This window comes from Terrapene carolina, unplaced genomic scaffold (genome assembly GCF_002925995.2).
Source record: "Terrapene carolina triunguis isolate 2854851 unplaced genomic scaffold, T_m_triunguis-2.0 Scaffold95, whole genome shotgun sequence".
In the NCBI taxonomy this organism is placed as follows: Eukaryota; Metazoa; Chordata; order Testudines; family Emydidae; genus Terrapene; species Terrapene triunguis.
The window spans coordinates 39,477,023-39,496,766 of NW_020664446.1; the positions used below are offsets into that span (position 1 = coordinate 39,477,023).

A 19,744-nucleotide genomic window follows, 5' to 3' on the forward strand; every position below is an offset into this window, starting at 1 on the left:
ACACACACACACACACACACACACACACACACACACACACACACACAACCCTTGTCACTCTCTATCTGCTCCAGTGCACCAGAAAGAAACCAGATACAACACTAATGATTTATACATTGATTTGTATTCTTTAATGTATGCATAAACATTAAATCTGAATACAAGGCAACAGCCTCAATGCACCATACAATTCAAATGTGCCATGCAATCTCATTATTCAGCCCGTGTGTTCTCCCCATGCAGCTTGAATATGCAATCACAAATGATATCCCTTATGGCTTTTGGTATAGCAGATCCTGTGGCACTCATTAGTTGGTTATCTCTAAATACACCTCAATTCACAATTGTCAGCAACCCTGTCCATACAAAAGTATTTTCCCTCATGCTCAAGTATATTGTTGGGCATACAACATGCTCTAATCACACATATAGCATTAAAGATGCTACAGTCCAAACGAGTCAGTCAGCAGCACCATCATGCCTTTAGAGAGACAAGGTGGGCTGGTAGTACCTTTTATTGGACCAATTTCTGTAACTGTTTAATGATCTCCTGCATGGGTTCCAATGTGGTGTGGTAGGTGACAACTAGGGATGTGTAGTTTGAAGACTCCCTCGCCCGGTATTGAGGTAGGTTCTCTCAGGGTATTTGAGTAGTCCATTCCATGACATGACCTATTTCTCAGGTGGAATGTCCTCGTTTGGTGAACGTGACTAAGCGTGTTAAGGTGTGTATCCCGGACTTTCTTCCCTAAGCATATTCTGTGGTATCTGAGTGCCCGGCTGTAGTTAACAGATCTCTTGGTGTGTTTGGCATGGTTACTGGTATATACTTATCTGTAAGGTTCTATTGCTGAAGCAGACTGTGGTGTACAGGAAGTCGATGCTAGTGTGGGTGCGTTCTAGAGAGTTCTCGCCACTAGTCAGCCAAAGACACATTCAACCACTATTCTGCACTTGCTCAGCATGTCGCTCAAGTGCCTCTTGTAGTGCTGGCACACATCAGGTTAAGGCTGCAAGCACCAGGGCAGCAATGGATATGCCGCGTTGCCTAAAATCATGTTGGCATAGACAACCCTTGATGACTGTGCTGGTAGCAAGATGACATGGCAGCTTAGCCATGTTGAAACAGGCCAGACTTACGGAACATCCTGGCAACATGCACACCCTGTCAGTGCATGCAGCGTAGGTGTTCATCAATATTCCATGTGGTCCACAAGGGCCTGCAGAACGACGAAGTAATACCCTTTCTTGTTAATATATTGGCTTGCTTGAAATGGTACGTGTATCCCATCAATTGCACCTACCCAGTTTGGGAAGCCCCTCTATTCAAACCCCACCATTATTTGAATGTGGGGACAGCACAGCATTAGTTGCCTTGCAAACCTCCGTTACTACTGCACCAACTGTAGATTTCCTAACCCAAAAGTGATCACCAACAGATCTATATAGCACTCTGGGGTTGCCAGTTTCCCTAGGGTGGTGGCAACACACTTTTGAACCTTTACTTGTTCTCTCATCTGATTGCTTGGTGAGGCAAGTGCCAGGGCAAGGTCCCCACAAAGCTCCATGAATGTGTCTTCATGTGAAAGTGCTGGGTCCACTGCTGGTCATCCTATGTTTCCATCACAATGCAGTCCCCTCAGTGTGTGCTTCTGTTCTTGGCTCAGAAGTGGCAATCTGCATAGGGGTCATCTACCATTAAAAACTGCATCACCTCAGTTCACCTTGTTCCATTCAGTGGCGGCTGCTGTGCTACTTCTAATAGCAAATTAGAAGTGTCTTCTCTGTTCCAAGACAGATTTTGAAACCCCCTGCCAAGCAGCAGCTTCAGAAGAGGCACAAAAACCAAACACTGTTTTCATAAAAAGCCTTGGTCCTGGTAATTAGGGAGAGTAGAACCCGTACCTTCCGCATGTAACACCACACTGCACCAGTAACATGAACACCCTATTTGACTAAAGGCTAGTGCATTAAACTCCATCTCCTTAATTCGTCTGAATGCAATGACCCCTAATGGCAAAGCATTAAAATATTTTGAAGAAGTTTTGTTTTAAAGTTATCATGACTCTTTCTTCAGCCCTTACTCCAGCAAATGCCAAATGACCTCAGCATTTTGCTTTAATGAGACCCATTATATTTTTCTTTGGGCACCCAATGTCTCTTCTTTACACAGTGTCCTTTCCCTTTATCATTTTTGGGTTTTAATAGTTATATATTCTTCAGCACATTAACTGGTCCATGAAACAAAAGATTACCTCCCAGTGGATCCTATACATCACCTCCAAAACATACATATACCATTGACATTCTGAGAGTCATTCCATCTCTAACTCACAAATTATTCATCCCAGGAGGTTGTGTACTTGCTAATAATTTTGTTTGTTTTACTATTTTAATGACAAGACTCCAAAATGGACAGCTGAAAAATTAAGGAGAGCTGCTGTTGTTTCACAACAATGGTAAGATGTGTTCTTTGGAAGAAAAAGCACCAAGTTATTGTCACATTCTGGGGTGCAATTCGGAACAGTGATGGGTTGTGTCACCACCTGCCCTGTAACACTGGTGCCTCACAATGCTTTGTTATTGTAGCTCCCAATCTGGGCCGCTCACAACCATCCTACCCTGAATATGTGTAGAACTGCAGCCCTAGTCTAGCAGCCTGCCACCACCACACCATACCAGCCCCACACTGGATTCCACCGCCCTTGGTTATAAGCAGCAAGATGACCCCAACACGCTCCAGTCCTGAACTTCCCCAGGCCTGTGTGCTCTGATATGTCCAGCCCTCTCCTGCAATGTACAGAGGAATAAGAAGATCCATTTGCTCCTTTAAGGAGACAACATACACCAGTTTGCCACATTAACTGGAGTTAACATTCACTCTTGTACAAATACAGTACTGTTGGTTTAGATTAACAGTAAAACAAGTTTATTAACGAAAGATAGAACTTTAAGTTAGTTCAAGTAGAAGAGAGAAAGTTAGAAATTATTACCAGCAAATAATAGTGAAAACACGCATTTAAAAGTCTAAAATTTAATCTATCAAGTTTTGATTCAACACTTTGTTCAATCTGGCCTCTCTCACCCACAGTCTTCCAGCAAGATGGTGACTGGCACTCTCTTCAGTCAGGATCTCTTCCAGAGGCGCTGGTGCCTTTGTTTTCTTAGAGGAAAGAGATAACTTTGGATTTTCTGCTCCTTTCTTTTATAGTCCAGCAAACCTTTGAAATAGATTATTCTGAAGGTTACCCCTCAAAGCAACTTTTATTCAAGCAGTGAGGAAGGCAACATGGAGTCTGATGATGAAGAAGGTGCCATGGTCTTTTTTTTCCCCCTGCGGTTGTGTTTGCTGGAATGTGAATTGTTCTGTTCCCTGCCATCTCCTCCCCGGGCTGTCTTGATGATCCTGTTTACCACTTATACGTAAATTGGGGGTAAACACGCATTCCTTTGTTTAGGATAGATGAGTTTAACAACTTTTGCCTAGACAGGGCTGTCTGGTTTTGAACATGTGCTAATGACATCATACAAGGGGGGGGTACATAATTTTACATATGTTGCTACATATATTTCACCATGATATTATTGACCAGCAAGTTAGTCGTTTTCGAGTGATACCTCACAATGAACACGTTGTACAAATATTATTACAACAGTATGTAGGGTGTGAATATAGGGGTGCTTTGGGTAACAGTTATGTAGATGGTCTATGTATATGTATTGCAAAATCATTACAAAAAAATCTCTCTCACTGGAGTTGGGTGCAAACTTTGTATTCCACTATGCCTATGACAACCTGTTTTGAGGCAACCATTTCCAGGGGTTCTAACGGACAAGGGTGTCACCACACAGTTACTGTCCAACACTAGTCAGAAATAGTTACCTGGTAACTATTTAGAGTATTGATTTACACAGTATTACTACAGTTCAAAAGAAAAGAAGAGAACCGTCAGGTCCGGTGAATGGATATTTTAGCATCTTAATGTACCAGACTGTTATGGTTACGAATATATTTCTCAATCTTCCTGTGCATTAATATAAATACTGTGAGGCTACCCAAGTTACAAATGGATTTAGCTGCAATTCCTCCAGTATATATATATTTTTAAACTACATTTAAAGACTGTCTAATCGAAATAAATATATATAAATTATAGTTAGGAATTTTGTTTCCAATATCTAAGGACAGTTAACCATAAAGATGGTACTCAATTCTATTCAAAAACATCTTTTCTGGATTCAATAGAAATGACCTATTGGAGTGTTCTAAACAAGTCTGACATCTCAAATACAACAATTCCTTTTCTGATAATCAGTGGAGTTGAAACCCAGGATCTGATAGGAATACTCCATTATACCCCTTACCTAACCTTACTCAATCATTACCTTGTGCCAAACAACAGTAATACACCTCTACCCCGATATAACGCTGTTCTCAGGAGCCAAAAAAATCTTACTGCATTATAGGTGAAACTGCGTTATATTGAACTTGCTTTGATCAGCTGGAGTGTGCAGCCCCGCCCCCTCGGAGCGCTGCTTTACCGTGTTATATCCAAATTCGTGTTATATCGGGGTAGAGGTGTAGTTGCATAGTTACAGCTGCATTCCTCTCTGTAACCAACTCCTTCTCCATACCCAGCACAATTAATTAAAACAACCTGACTTCTTGTTCGACCATGTTTTCTTCCCACTCAGATGCTGTTATCAACAACAAGACTCCCTTCCCCAAATGAATTTGCCTCTGGACCAAACTGTTTCAACCCAGGTGTTGCAACCAACAGCACTAGCTCATTTCTGTCAAATACATTAGCCAAGCATATGACAAGCCAAACCTGTAACCTTCTTCATAATGCAAAAAGTGATTAGACAGGAAAGATCTCTATCTACCCTTCCCTTTGCAACTATAGTTCACTGACTGCAAGGAGTATGCCCACTTGATCTCCATTCAACATCCCAGGGGAAGGTAAATTCTCAAGGTCCCTGCCAAAATCACCTAAAATAAAAAATTTTCCTTCAAAGTTAGCTGCCATTTTTGCCCTATGCATGTGACCAAGAATCGCTGCATGTATCTGATCCCACTAGACCCCAAACAAAGACCATGCATCTGGTTCTTTGTGGGCAGATCTGTGCACCAATGAGGAGCCCGAAGTTAATGGGTTTCCACATGGGCAGACCCAGATGCAGAATTGGGGCCTAGCACACCAGTCTCTTTTTAAACAGATGTTAATAATGTGGATTCTACAAGAGAAGAAGGCAAAGAAATTCAAATAATGATTAACTTTCAAAGAAAACCTTCCTCATATGAACTCAACCAGGACTTTGTTCTTGTTTCCAGGCGTGTCAATGTGTTATCTTATTTCTGTTTAGTTCAAACAGATCCTCATGTGAGAGAGATCTCTTTTTAAGTACAGTTTTAGTTAACATTACATATTTGATTTAATGTAAACCTCAAATTCAAAAGAAAAGGTGGATCCAATATTCTCCTTTTAAAATGTTTAATACATTAATAAAATGACTGGGTTGAAAATTTGCAACTCCAACTTCAGATATTAAGTTGCAAGACATTTACAGAAATCAAGGCAAATATTACATTATATTACTTATACTAATCCAGTACTGATTTTCAGGGCAAGACAGTGAAATATACAAACTGTTGAAAATCATAATCTATGGTTGACCCCCCCCCCCCCCCCGATCCTCTACAGACCTTCATCTAAATATTTATCAAATAAAGTACTATTCTGGTTTCATAAATAAATATCTAGATTAAATATTTTTCAGACTTCTTGAACATCTGTCAAAAATCAGTTTTATAAATTTGCAAATTAAACTTCATTACTGATTCTGAAAACATTTAAAAGATGATCACTTATTATTCAGAAGTGCTTTTATTTATTCATTCGGTCTCATTTATTTTTACATATAAATATATTTTATAAAATTATATAATTATACATACAGCGTTCTGTTTACATAAAGGTATCTCTGCTCTTACAGCAAGAATCTTAAATATCAATAGCCTGCCTGCTCAAAGATTGGAAGAGCCAGGCAGAAAGGAGCGTGTGACATGATGAAACACAGCAAGCAAAAAAATATTGAGACATTTTGATGCAAATCAATATAGGTCCATTATACCAGCAGAGGACCTGGCCCACTAAGCTTTGACAAGCACTTTTTCTTTTTTGGGGGGGGGGGAGGGAGAGGAGAGGGAGGGGATTAAGGATTTGAAAAACCTCTAGGAACTCTTTTTTATTCTCTCATTCTAATACCCTTAATCTCTAGTAATGGCTGGCATTGTATTGTTATTGACAAGGACTGTAAATTCACTTAGAAATGTTGACATATGTTCTCTCTTTTGCACTGACACGATGAAGGTACAAAATCTCACTGCTGCTGAGTGAGAAAGTCACAAAGATACAAAGTGTACAGTTTGTTCTCTGGTTTATAAACAACAGATCTGGTTTATGTGCACACTGGTTTAGGAGAACAGCTCTGAGTAAGCATACAATTAATTAAGTGAAGACATACAGTTTGAATATACAGTTTTAACTCATTCCTTGAGTAAGTAACAAAGAACACTTCAGTACCAAGTTATGGATTCTGAACTGATTTAAATTAGTTCAGTGAGAAAGCAAAATATAATTGAGGATTCCTATGAAAAACGATTCAAATTATAAATTATCTCAAAATGTTTTCTGAAATACAAAAGATCTGCAGTCCAAAGCATTATTCCACAGAGTAGCTAAGCTTCCAAGAGCAGTTAAGACATTTGTGCTGCACCATAACCTTTCAATAAATGGGGGAGCAGTGGTGGGCAGTCTCTTTGCCTCATGTATCATTCTTTATATTATGGTAGCACATAGGAATCCCACTCAATGATCAAAGCCCTGTTGGACAGACAATAATGACAACAGTCCCTGATCTAGAGAAACTAAAAGTACATATTTTGGAACTTTTAACAGGCAATGTAGTGGATTACCCAACACTCGGAACCTTTAATCAAGAAGAGATGTCTTTCTAAAAAGATATCTTTTAGTTCAACCACAACTTATTGGACTGACTTTTTGGAATTACTGTATCAAATTCTGTGGCCTACATTCTGCCAGAGATCAGACTAGACAAATGATCATAGTGGTCCTTCAGACGTTAAAATCTTTGACTTACAGTCTAGCTGTCGGATAGGAAATGATAGGTGAGCAACACAGATAAATAGGGGGAAGATGGGAGGACAAGGTAATTAACTAAACAGTTTTGCAGAAAATCAAAGTCTTGGCTTGTCACTTGCCAAAATCAATTATCTTGGATTTGACTTCCAGTAAGTTTCTCTGAGTTTTAGTCTCAGAAATTTAGACTCATGAGTATGTAGGATAATGTGACCTGTTACGGTTTTCACCACATTTACAATATCAAAGGAGTATGAAAAGTGAGTGCAAGGTTTTTCAACAACTCCATTACTAGTCTCCCTTCATTGCCTCCCAGATCTTGCTACAGTGTATTAGATGCAATGAGGTCTACAATCACCTCTGGAGAGAGCTTTCAACAATAAAAGAAATGGTTTCAGTTGAAGTCAGTCAAGATAATTAACAAGGATATCTGGGTCATGGAAACTTTCCATATACTGGAAAGAAAAGCTATGAAAATAGCTCTAATGATATGTGCCTGCTTTACACTGTGTGCTAACTGTATTAACTTCTATTAACAGAGGAGAGATTACACTTGTGAAGATTAATTTACTGCCCTATGCTTTAAAGACAATTTCATTAGCACTAAGGACTACGTGGGAGGGGGAGCTCAGTGGTTTGAGCATTGGCCTGCTAAACCCAGGGTTATGAGTTCAATACTTGAGGGGGCCACTTAGGGATCTGGGGCAAAATCAGTACTTGGTCCTGCTAGTGAAGGCAGGGGGCTGGACTCGATGACCTTTCAAGGTACCTTCCAGTTCTAGGAGATAGGATATCTCCATTTAAAAAAAAAAATGTTTTGAGTGCAATATTATGGATGAAAATTTTATTCCACTGAAGTCAAGAAATTCAAAGTTATAGATCCTAAAATCAAACACTTCCCCTGTCACAGGGTGACACTGGTTCTTTAAGAGGGAGCAAAGCCAGTGTACCTGGGACAGGTCCGCTAACACTAGCTGAGCTTTAGAAGAAGGAACCTGGGCTTAGAGTGAGGAGATCCAGTGACTCAGAGCTAGGAAGCAGGACTGCCAGAGTCCCCTGGGAAGGGAGTCAGTGACACCCTGAGAAGTAAAGGGGAAAATCCCTTGAGAGTTATAGACCAGGGTGAGCTGAAGAACTGTTTTTGTTTGTTTTGCTTAAGTTTGGGGCAAATAAAAGAGACTGTTGGTGTGTTAATATGTCTTTGCAATCTGTATGTGGCCTGCTTTGTTACACCCTCACTCTCCCTGCATTTATGCAGTATTTTGTACTGTTGTATATGCTGTTAAAATCTATTTCTTATACCGCAGATATGGGTGTCAAATTTTGTTTCCCACACCATATTTTACATTTCTCAACTTATGTGTTAAATTCTCTTTGCTTTAAAGTTGGTTGTTTTGCAATCAATTTCCTTTTTTAAAAACAAAAAAACTAATCCCACGCTGAACTACACACAATTTTATCAATGTTCAATATGAGACTATGAATCTATCTGGAGCACAATCTTTAGGTTCGCTGAAGTGAATGCACATTCCAAATCTATTCTTCACATACCTCAGACATGTGTGCACATTTAATGGAATGCCTATTCATTGAAATAAAATGCACCCATGTTTAGTATATTGAAAACACCGCCAGAAATATTCCGATAGAACAATAGGTTTACTTTACAAAGTACTTGCTTCTTTTCACAAGCGTGTTTTAGGACAAACCATAATAAAACAGAGAGATTGTCTCATGGACTCTCTCCACCCATCCTCCAATTCATAACAACTCTGTATCAACTAGAGCAATGTCTTAGATGGAAAGAGTAATAATAGGTAAATATTTTATGTATTTTTAGCTGCCCTTATGCTATTGTAAGTGGTTAGTGCTTTTTGAACAACGGTTAATCACAATTTCTACTTTTACTTTTTATTTTATTTGTTCACCCATCTGTTCTCTCTGCTGGAAACACGGAGACCTAGTAACATGAGGGCAGTCTGATCTCTCACAGGGTACCAGCAAGTGAACTGCAGACTACACTTTGAAAACCTCTGCTATATAACATGCTCTAAGGCAGGGGTTCCCAAACATTTTTTCCCTGAGGCCCAGCTGTGCAGCTGCAATAGGCACTGCGGCCCACTATTAACACTTCTTGAGGAAAATTATTTTAATTACATACATATAAACTGTAAATAAACAATGTATATGTTTCCTTTTCATTTTAATGTAAACAATTGTAATGATAGAAATCCCTAGCAATATGCACTCAAAGAAAAGCTTCAAGATCTTTGAAACCAAACAATTTTAGTAAAACTACAGTTGGAAAAAAAAAAATGTTGAGAGCAAAATGTCATGTTCACACAGGGAAAAAACACTGTATAAGTGTATAATGTATAAAACTGAATAAGCAACACAACGTTAACAAAATTGTTAAAAAATACATTGTGTTATTTTTTTATTTTAAAACAAAATAGTTGTCCAACTTTGAACACTATATTGTGTTTCAATTTTTTTTAGTGTAAAATCTGAATTTCTGTGCTGTGGAAGTAAAGACCCAACTCTACTCTCTACTAATCAGAAAAGAATCAAATATTGTAACTAAAAATATAAAGTAAGTTAACACAACACAGTGAGGCAATGGGTACTCATCCGATCCGCTAAAGGAGAATCCAAACTTCAAGTATTTGTCATCATATTTTCTTACCACTTTATTTATTCATTCGGCTGGCTCATTTTGTGTAGCTGTAGTTGGTCCAGGACTTTCGTTATCTTCTCCAACAGTGCACCCTTCTCATTTTCAAAAATTAATAAATCCATGTCAGACTGAAATATTGTTTTGCCATTTTTTACAGTTGTAAATGGTGGACTGCGTACACGTTCCTAGGTTACCTTGCAGTGAAATGCACCATTGTACTGGCAATAATTAAACATACTGCAGCTTATTTAAAAAATAAAAGTTTTTTCTATACTTCGTCCAGCATATACAGCTCAAATCATTACATTTATATAGCTTTTACTTAGATTACACAAGTCACGTGAAGTATTAAGAGCTTGACTGGACAATGCAGTTGCACCGGTGGACTACCTGGAACTGTGTCCTGGCCCACCTTTGGACCACGGTCCACAGTTTGGGAACCCTTGCTCTAAAGAAATGCCTCTCCAGCTCTCTTTTTGTGCAGACCACTCTGTAAGAGAAAGTTCCATTATGGATTCCCTACTTCCCATCCTCTACCTCATGGCTCTCAGAATGTTCCATGCCATACAGAATTTGTTTTGCAGAGTGAAAGGTTGAATGGTTCACAATCATGCAAATTCAATTTCTCTAGATCTTTCTACATACTACCCTTTCAAGCACGTGAAAGCTAAGAAATATTTAACACTGTTGGCAACTGATGAAACTAAATACATGATCCTTGAAAGCAATTCTCTGCAGTCTACTGAATTAGTCAACAATTTTTATTATTATAGATCATCTCTAATAATAAACTGTATCAAGAGGAGAGACTGAAGAACAAGGAAATGCCTACTTTCTTTATTATAAAATGCCCTTAGTTTATCATCTTCTCCATCAGAGGGCAACATCCCTTGCACATGACAGCTGGCATATTGTATAAGAGATGACTGCATACGGAAGTATTCAATTAAAATCAGATTACCAAAAATAAAACAGGAACACAGGAAAAAGTTAACCAAGAGAAGAGATTTGGGTATAGGGGAAAGTCTTGTCAATCCATTATTAGCTGAGCATTATACAAAAAATGAGTACTTCAAGAAGCAAACTCTCTATACGTACAAAACAACAGAAATACTATTTCACCCTGCAGCTTTTGTACAAGATGTACAAAATCCAGATACCACAATGGATACCGCAATGGCACTAGATAGGACAGCATGGTGTCCAGCTGAGAAGATAATTGTAGCTACGAAGCTGAATGAATTTTCCATGTGAACAAGACCACCACAATTAATGACAGAGAATGTAAACACTAGTTGACACAATTACAAAATAATGTAAAAATAAGCGTTGCGTTTACATTGTCAGTGAACTATAAAAACATATAAAATATAGTGTTTTATAGGTCAGAGAAGAGAGGTTATATAAAGACAACAATAAATTAAAATCAGCCACATTCCAGTAGAGCTATAATCTCCATCCTTCTTTCTGGGACTGGAATCCAATTGTGAGCCCTGCACAAGCTCCCCATACCAAAGGTCTCAGGCTTAAGGCAGGGCCTCAAGGTCCCTCGCTCTCTCTTTAGACTTCTTGGTGGAACCCTGATACCTGCAGCCAAGAAGCAGTGTGGGCCTCCATCCCAGACGAAGCAGCTCTTGTTACCATTGCACTTGTATCAAAAGTCACCTTTACCTGCTGCCAGGTCAGGTCTACATCTTCATGGACTAACTATGTAAGCTTCTGGTGTTTCGTGTGGATAAGAAAATCAGCCCTCTTCAAATTAACCCCAGCACATTTGTGCCTCAGAATTCTGAGGCACAATACTAGGAATGCAGATAGTCTTTGTTCTAACCATGGCTGCAGGCACCATGAAGCTCTCCTGGGAGGACACTTTGTGCACAAATTAAATGCATTCACTTCTGAACTTGCGACTAAATTCAACTTAACTTTTTCATTTTTTTGGCTTAACAGCTACATTTGCTGCCCCCATTCAATTAAATATCCATATATATAAAACCCCATTATCTATTTACATACTGTGACTTTATTAAGACTCCAGAACAAACATTTATCTTAATTTTCATTTTTACATTCTATACCAGCACAGTATTAGCTGAGACAGCAGAAATCTCAGATCAAATATTATTTTTCCCCAACAGATCCCAGAAAAACTATTCCAAAGATCTCTCTCTTAAAATAGTAACAGGACATCACAATGAGAAAAGAAAATGAAGGAAACATGAGTAACACTCTTCATCTACTATAAATACAGACAGAAAATGCTTACCAAATTGAAGTGTGTAGTAAATCGATAACAAAATAAAGTCTTTCTGAAAAGGATAATCTGGCTGACAGGCTTCTACGAAACGTGTCAATCGATGTACAAAATTACTGTTTACAGAAGATTAGAGATGATCTAAGTAGTCCATGGGATAGTTCTTCTAATGAAAAGGAGTTCTCTATTGCCCTCAAGGCTATAAAGCTTAGTTTTTAATGCACTCAAACATCATGATCTGGTTTATAGATTTGAGAGCAAAATCTTTATGTGCTTAATGATCCAGCATAAGCAGCTTAACACTTCAGTATAAAGGGAAGTTATGCAAGCTTGTTACAAGTACATTTTCCAGGGTTAGTAATAATACAAGTAAAAAGTAAGACAGACACGGACAAGAAAAAAAGATGCAATAGTTCAGTTCAGATGTTCTAAAGGTCTGTAATCTTCTCTGCCTGCCCCTGTCAGGTCTCAAATGTGCATTACCTTGAATGTCTATTTAGATACAAGCGTACAAATGCTTGAGGAAGTTGATGTTTGAAAAGTCTGCTTCTGATGGAGAACACATTCAGTGTGGTTTTCAAGAAACTAGGCAATTTTTTTGTATTTGTATTTTACCTGCTCTCCTTTAGATATGTTGTTTCCCTCAGCCCATTAAAGCATAAGCATATGCACACACCAGAAACTAACTAAATCAAAATTTCAGATTAGGAGACTGTACAGCTCATGAATAGGTTATCCAAGAACAAGTCTCAAAGTGCTTTTTGGTCCCCAACATAATTAATGAAGGAGCTACAACATGGTCTATATTCCTCCCCACCCCCCACCCCCGAGAGTAATTCTTTGATTTTACACCAAGTGTCAGTTCACTGAAACATAAAATCCTGTCCGACTCTCAAGTGAAATCTAGATCAACACCAAAAGATGATAATGCAGGAAAGAAGCATCTAGCTATTCAAAATGACCCCATATTGGCAAAAACAAGCAAAAATATTCGTAAGCAAAATCCTTGTCAATTATTTTACTTTATGAATCTCTGCCACTGCTCAATAATTAGTGCAAAAGTAGTTGGAAAGTGCTTTAGCAATATAAAGAAATATTACATCTAGAAACAGGAAAAAAAAGACATCATGGAAGAGACGGGGAAAAGAAATTTTGTATTTGAAAACAATATGAAGATTATGCTGGACAGGCTGAGTGCAAGAAAAGGTCAATCATGATGTTGTTGAGCACTGCCTTTACTGGAGAAATGCACAACATGTGTCTCTTCGCATTATGTGGTCAATATCTTCATGAACTAAAGTCCAATGATGCCAAAAAAAACTTAACTTTGTGCACTGTTAGTGGTAAACATTGAAGTCAGAAAGTAGCGTAACTATAAAACAAAACTTAAAAAAAAAAACAGAATAGACTGTAAATGTATGTGTGCATCTGTCTCCACATACCACAAATTTCTTTGAAACTTCAAACATCAAATTTCTTTTCATCTGAGAAAAATATAACATCTATTTCTATTTAATATCTTAGGCCCTGATCCTTGCAAATACTTAGGCATGTGCTTAACTGTACATGAGTAAACCCCATCCAACATTAATTGGACTACTCACATAAGCAGAGTTAAGCAAATGTAGGTATCTGCAGGATTGGAACCCTTGTCTTGAAAGCAAAGCCAAAAGCTGCCTTAATATGTATTGCTGACAAGATGTCCCATAAAATCATTCTATTTGTAAATATTTTTAATATACCAAAATAATACAAACCAACACATTAAAATGTGGGATTATTACTATACAAAATAACTAATATATTCTTTATAATTTAAAAAAAAAAAAAAGGAAAATTTGCTTTGATAATCTCCAAAGCTTAGATGATGACAAATGAAAATAAATTCTTTGGGACAAAACTAAATTCAGTTTTAAAAGACCCAATTTCTAACTTGACACATTTCTGTATCATACTTATTTATATGTTCAATTTATGGTTAGGATCTTGGAAGAGACGTTGCACAGTTAAAAAAAAATTTTAAACATGAGCTGTGTTTTTAAATATATTTTATGTGACATATCAATATTTGTGAATTTACTCAGATAACATTTTAGTGACATAGGAGGGACAGAAGTGTGTTATTTACTAGAAAACTATTAGTTAAATCTTGTTAACTCTTGGCAATAGACCAGGGCATAAACTGAATTTGAATACAACAAAAGATTAGGTCTTACCCTCATGCCTAGCACCAAGAACCCAATTTCTTCCATTAGTGGGTACTTGCTGACCTGTTGTTGAATCTTCTCAGCTGAAGCATATGGATCATAACTTTTCTGGCCTATTTTCACATCCATTATACACGGCTTATTAAATTTACGGGTCACATCTTCCAGTTTTAGGTATAGATCTGTTAAAAAGACAATTCGGTTAACAATAGGATAACACAAAGCACTTTATTATACAAGTTATGCCTGAATCAGTGTGGGGAAAAAAACCCAAAGCACAATTTAGATGTTAAGTTTAAGTGTTAGAATAGGGAGGACAAATCTGTACCAGTGAATAAAAAAAAAAAAAAAAAAAAAAAAAAAAAAAAAAAAAAAAAAAAGAAAAAAAAAAAAAAAAAAAAAAAAAAAAAAAAAAAAAAAAAAAAACCACTCACTAGCACGGTACACCTACAAATTCTGTTGCAATTAAGTCTCAAAAGGTAGCCACCAATCTTCCTGCCTCAGGAAAACACACTAATTACAACAGCCTATCCGGTACTGAATCAGATTCCAATTTATTGCTGAAAAGGAATTCAGGAGTTTGATTCACATGAGTCTTTAATAAATTTAAAATAAGTACCAATGATCAAATTACCGGTAAGTATTATTTTTAAACATGAGACAAGTGGAATTAAAAATCAATGGGAATTGTGGTTTTAGGGGAAAAAGGCACATCTCATATCCTTACCATAGCAAGGTAAAAATTCTCCACCCACTTCTCTCATCCAGTTTGACTATCCTAGTTCAAGACAGAAGTTTCCATCTGTACTCAGCAACAAAGCATTTTGGCCCAGTGTGTGCAATAAAATCTTTAACTGAAACATAACAGAAACTTCCAAACTGTTTACAATCGCATAAGTCTTTTGGATAGAAACACATTCAAGATGTTATATCAAGTCTGTATGTCTATCCAAGAAGAAATGCTCTCTGTTGGCATTTTCAGACATGCTTATGTGCGATCATGTCTCCACTTTTCACAGGTACCAGGTACTATATTGTAGGTTAGAAAGCCTTTAGGGTCAGTTTGAGTATGGAGCAGTGTATTTGCTGTGTCACCCCAGGAGGAGTACGGAAAAGGAAATGCAACTCAAACTATTACAATTCCTTCCCTGAAGCAGAAAGAGCCTGCAAGAGATAAGGGTCCATTTTATCAGCTTATTTCCCACCCCTTGGCTCCCAAACAACTATGCTCCCCATTCCACACACTTGCTTAGCCTTAATGCATGACAGTACTCCATGCAAGATGGGGAGATGACCAGGCTATACAGAAAAGAGGTGGAGGAAAAGAGTGCAGAAATGTTACCACTAGTCACAAATCTAACTTTCAGACAACATGACACCCATTGTACAGGTTTTCAGCATATCTACTGCTGAAACTAAAACACTTTAGGGCCACAATTAGCACCCTGTGGATAAATGCATGCATATTCTTTTCTCCCAGCAGTCATCAGATTTGTATTCTCTCTCATATGCTGGACACAGATCCCCTGTTTAGCCAATTTTGAACTTGTAAGCCATACGTGATCATGAGAAAAAAATTTCCCCACCTTTACAGACCATCATTTCATTCATTTTACATGACCCCTTTACAAGCAGCCATGCCAAAATGCACAAGAGTGTCAAGAATACAAAGGTTTGTTTAAAGATTTCCTTTTTAAAAAGAAGAATTTTGTAAGTCCTAATACTTCTTCCGCATCAAGTTCAAATTTCTCACCATCTCCTTCAAGATCCTGCACAACTTTGTGCAATCTACATTTCTGCTCTCATTTAGCCTCTTGCCATTTCACTCTCATTACTCCATTTTTCTTCATCTTTCTTCTGTTTTCCACACCAATCCAAACCACCTTCTTCTCTTCCTTCAAATCTCATCTTGAAACACACTTCTACAGCAAAGTCTTTCAATAATAATATCTTCTAGACATCTCCACTACTTTGAGCGTATGCTTTCATCTGTGTATCACAGCAGATATCTCTACAGTAGCAACTGTCTGAACTGAAGCAGGGACTACGTGTTCTGTGTAGGGAAAGGTTTGAGCCCACTATCTGCACTCAATGAATAAAAGGAGAAACGTCCTGTTACAGTTCAAGGATGAACTTTATCTTTGGCCTCTCTCTCACTTCCTTCAAGTGACAGGCCTATACCTGCACTTTTCTCAAGATGGAATCCTGAAATTCACTCCACTTTTGCCTGGATCAGCAAGTTACAGCATCCTCCCATGTACCAATCTTATTACCTCCACAGGTACAAATGAGAAGCCTGCTTTAGGCTCTCTCCAGGAGCTGTGACCAGCTGGTAAGCGCAGTGACAGGAAACAGCTTGTTCAAAACCAAGTACACCTCTACCTCAATATAACACTGTCCTCGGGAGCCAAAAAATCTTACCGTGTTATAGGTGAAACCGTGTTATATTGAACTTGCTTTGATCCACCGGAGTGCGCAGCCGCGCCCCCCCGGAGCACTGCTTTACCGCGTTATATCCGAATTCGTGTTATATCGGGTCGCGTTATAGCGAGGTAGCGGTGTATGATTTATTTATCCATAGGAACATCGCAAGCAGAGATAAGAAGATTAAAGTAACAGTAGCCCAAATGCATATTATTTTCTCTAAATTAAGTCTTTCCTTGCCAGCTTAAGTAGGTCCTACTTGATGCAGATACACACAGCAACTGGGGCTGAGCAAGACAGGCTGCATCCCTGCAACTTCTGCTTCTATGACAGTCATAGGCTCTCTTTTACCCATTTCAAAGTTCCTTTATTAAGAAGTTCCCACACAAAGGGCTCCTGAGGTTTTGAGCAGGGCTCCTGAATAAGGACAAACTAGTTTATGCATTTCTCCAGAGAAGGTAGGAACTAATCTTCCAACCATCTCCATATGAGTAGCAGGCAACTGAATTAGAGTCGTTGCCAGGGTCCTGGATACCTGGGGAGAGCTCCAGCTGGAACTAACCCTCCATGTTCCAGAGAACTAACCACAAAACAACCAGCAAGTCCACAAACACACGGACACTTCTGTATATACCTCACATTCACAAAATTAACAGATAATTCCAATATTCTTCACACATCCATTTCTACCAACTGTGGCCTTCTGTAAACCATTCCCAAATCTCACACTTAACACTTCTCCCTCCTAACAGTTTTGCTTTTTTCAAATATAACCTATTTGACGATTACATTACTTTGTGTTTGGGTGTTTAATTGGGCCTAGAGAAATATGAAAATATATAAAACCCCCAAAGCATAAAGTAAGCTATAGAAAAGCTACAGAACACTTCCACAGTTGAAATCAGTTAAGAGTAAAGAGGAGAAGTAGTAAAAGTTCAGCAGCTGGAATGTAGTTAACAATTCCTCTTGATGAATGAGCCAGAATATAACCAGCTTGCTCTCCTCTAGCAGGGCTGATTTTGTAGTGCTAATAGAAGTTAAAAGTAATAAAAGCTGTCAGTAAATTAGGTTGATGAAAGTCTCTGCACAAAGAGATCAGATCTCAAGTGAGAGTGTACTTTTGATACATTTTCCTGAGCACAACTGCACTTCAAAAGTGCTCATTATTATCCTGACAATATTTTAAGTCCCCTTTATAGTCTGAGGGTTAAATAAGTTTCAAATTGATATACATGTACTTTGGAGATAAAGTGTTCTACTCGCAGTTATACCATGATATGAAACATAGAATCCTAAATAAGACCTGTTCCCCAGCACTTATAAGTACTGTTCATGTAACTGAAAGATCTGGAGGAAAGAGACTTCTGATCAGGAAGTTAAGAATTGGGTATTATTACTGGTTCCCATTTTCCTGACTATGGCTCTATTTTCATTGTGTTTATAACAGGAGTGGGCAAACTTTTTGGCCCGAGGGCCACATCTGGGTGGGGAAATTGCATGCAGGGCCATGAATGTAGGGCTAGGGCAGGGGGTTGAGGTGCGGGAGGAAGTGCAGGGTGTGGTGTACAGGAAGGGGCTCAGGGCAAGGGGTTGGGGCGCAGGTGGTGTGCGGAGTGTACAAAGGGGCTCAGGTCAGGGGCTTGAGGTGCAGGAGGGGTTCAGGGTGCAGGCTCCGGCCTGGCGCCACTTATGTGGAGCAGCTCCAGGGTGGCAGCGGCACGCAGCAGGGCTAGGGCAGATTCCCTGCCTGTCTGCCTGCCCTGGCCCCACGCCGCTCCCAGAAGCGGCCGGCACCATCTCTCAGCGGCCCCAGAGGGAGGGGGGGCAGAGGGCTCCGCGCTCTGCCCTCACCTGCGGGTACCTCCCCCGAAGTTCCCATTGGCTATGGTTCCCCGTTCCCGGCCAATGGGAGCTGCGAGGGGCAGTACCTGAAGGCAAGGGCAGCGCACAGAGCCTTCTGCCCCCCATCCCCACCCCTACCCGGGGCCGCAGGGACGTGATGCCGGCCGCTTCCGGAAGCAGCGCGGGGCCCGCGGCACCATGGGGGTGGCAATCCCACGGGCCGGATCCAAAGCCCTGACGGGCCGGATCCGGTCCGCAGGCCGTAATTTGCCCACCCCTGCATCAGTATGAACTTGCTTAAGCATTCAGTCTTTGCTGGAAGAAGTAGTGGAATAATTATTTGAGGCATCTGATTTGTTTTCATAACTTACAAAGACACATTTTGAAATAAATGAATGAACCGGGGGGAACCTAAGTTGCTATCAGCAACAAAGGAGGAAAAATTTGAAAATAATTCATATTGATCTGCCCTGTTCTTAGTCCAGGTGAAGAAAATTAGATCCCAAAAGTAAAATACACTGAATAGTAATGAAGTACTGAAAAGTAAACAGGAGAAATAGCCAGGCAGCAATGGTCAGATCCCTAAAAGTTTCAGCAGACAATTTAAAATGGATATTTTGGCTTATGCATGCCTTCAGAATCATGTTTTTGTATATTACTAATAATCTTCAATTACCCTTACTCCATGAAATCTAAGCGCAAATCAATTTGGCTTTCTCCAATTTTACAGCAATTTACTGGGGGTAGGGATTGGGAGTAGACAACTTGTCCATACCCTATAACTCTGTAGTATGTAAAGTAAACAAGGTTTTCAAAATGTATAAGAAGCTTCATTTAAAATTAAGTTAAAATGCTGATCTTACGCTGCCGGCCTGCTCAGCCCGCTGCTGGTCTGGGGTTCCATTCACCTAGGCCAGCAACGGGCTGAGCGGAGCCTGCGGCTGGGACCCTGGCTAGCAAGGGGCCGGCAGTCAGAACCCCAGACCGGCCGCGGGCTGAGCAGGGCCAGCGGCCGGGACCCCAGACCGGCAGTGGGCTGAGCAGCTCAGCCCACTGCCGCTCAGCCCACTGCCAGTCTGGGCTTTCGTCCGCCGGCTCCTAACAGCCAAGGTCCCGGCTGCTGGCCCCGCTCAGCCCGCTGCCGGTCTGGGGTCCCGGCCCTGCCCACACAGAGTGG

General features: G+C 39.5%; 1 protein-coding gene across 1 annotated transcript in view; it reads right to left on the reverse strand.

The window, feature by feature from the left end:
- IPMK (inositol polyphosphate multikinase) overlaps positions 1 to 19,744 on the reverse strand; it is an 85,730-nt gene that overhangs the window by 5,879 nt on the left and 60,107 nt on the right. The window contains exon 5 of the mRNA XM_029911381.1: positions 14,311 to 14,483. Within this exon, the coding sequence (XP_029767241.1) occupies positions 14,311 to 14,483 (173 nt within the window). The remainder of the gene's footprint in view (positions 1 to 14,310; positions 14,484 to 19,744) is intronic.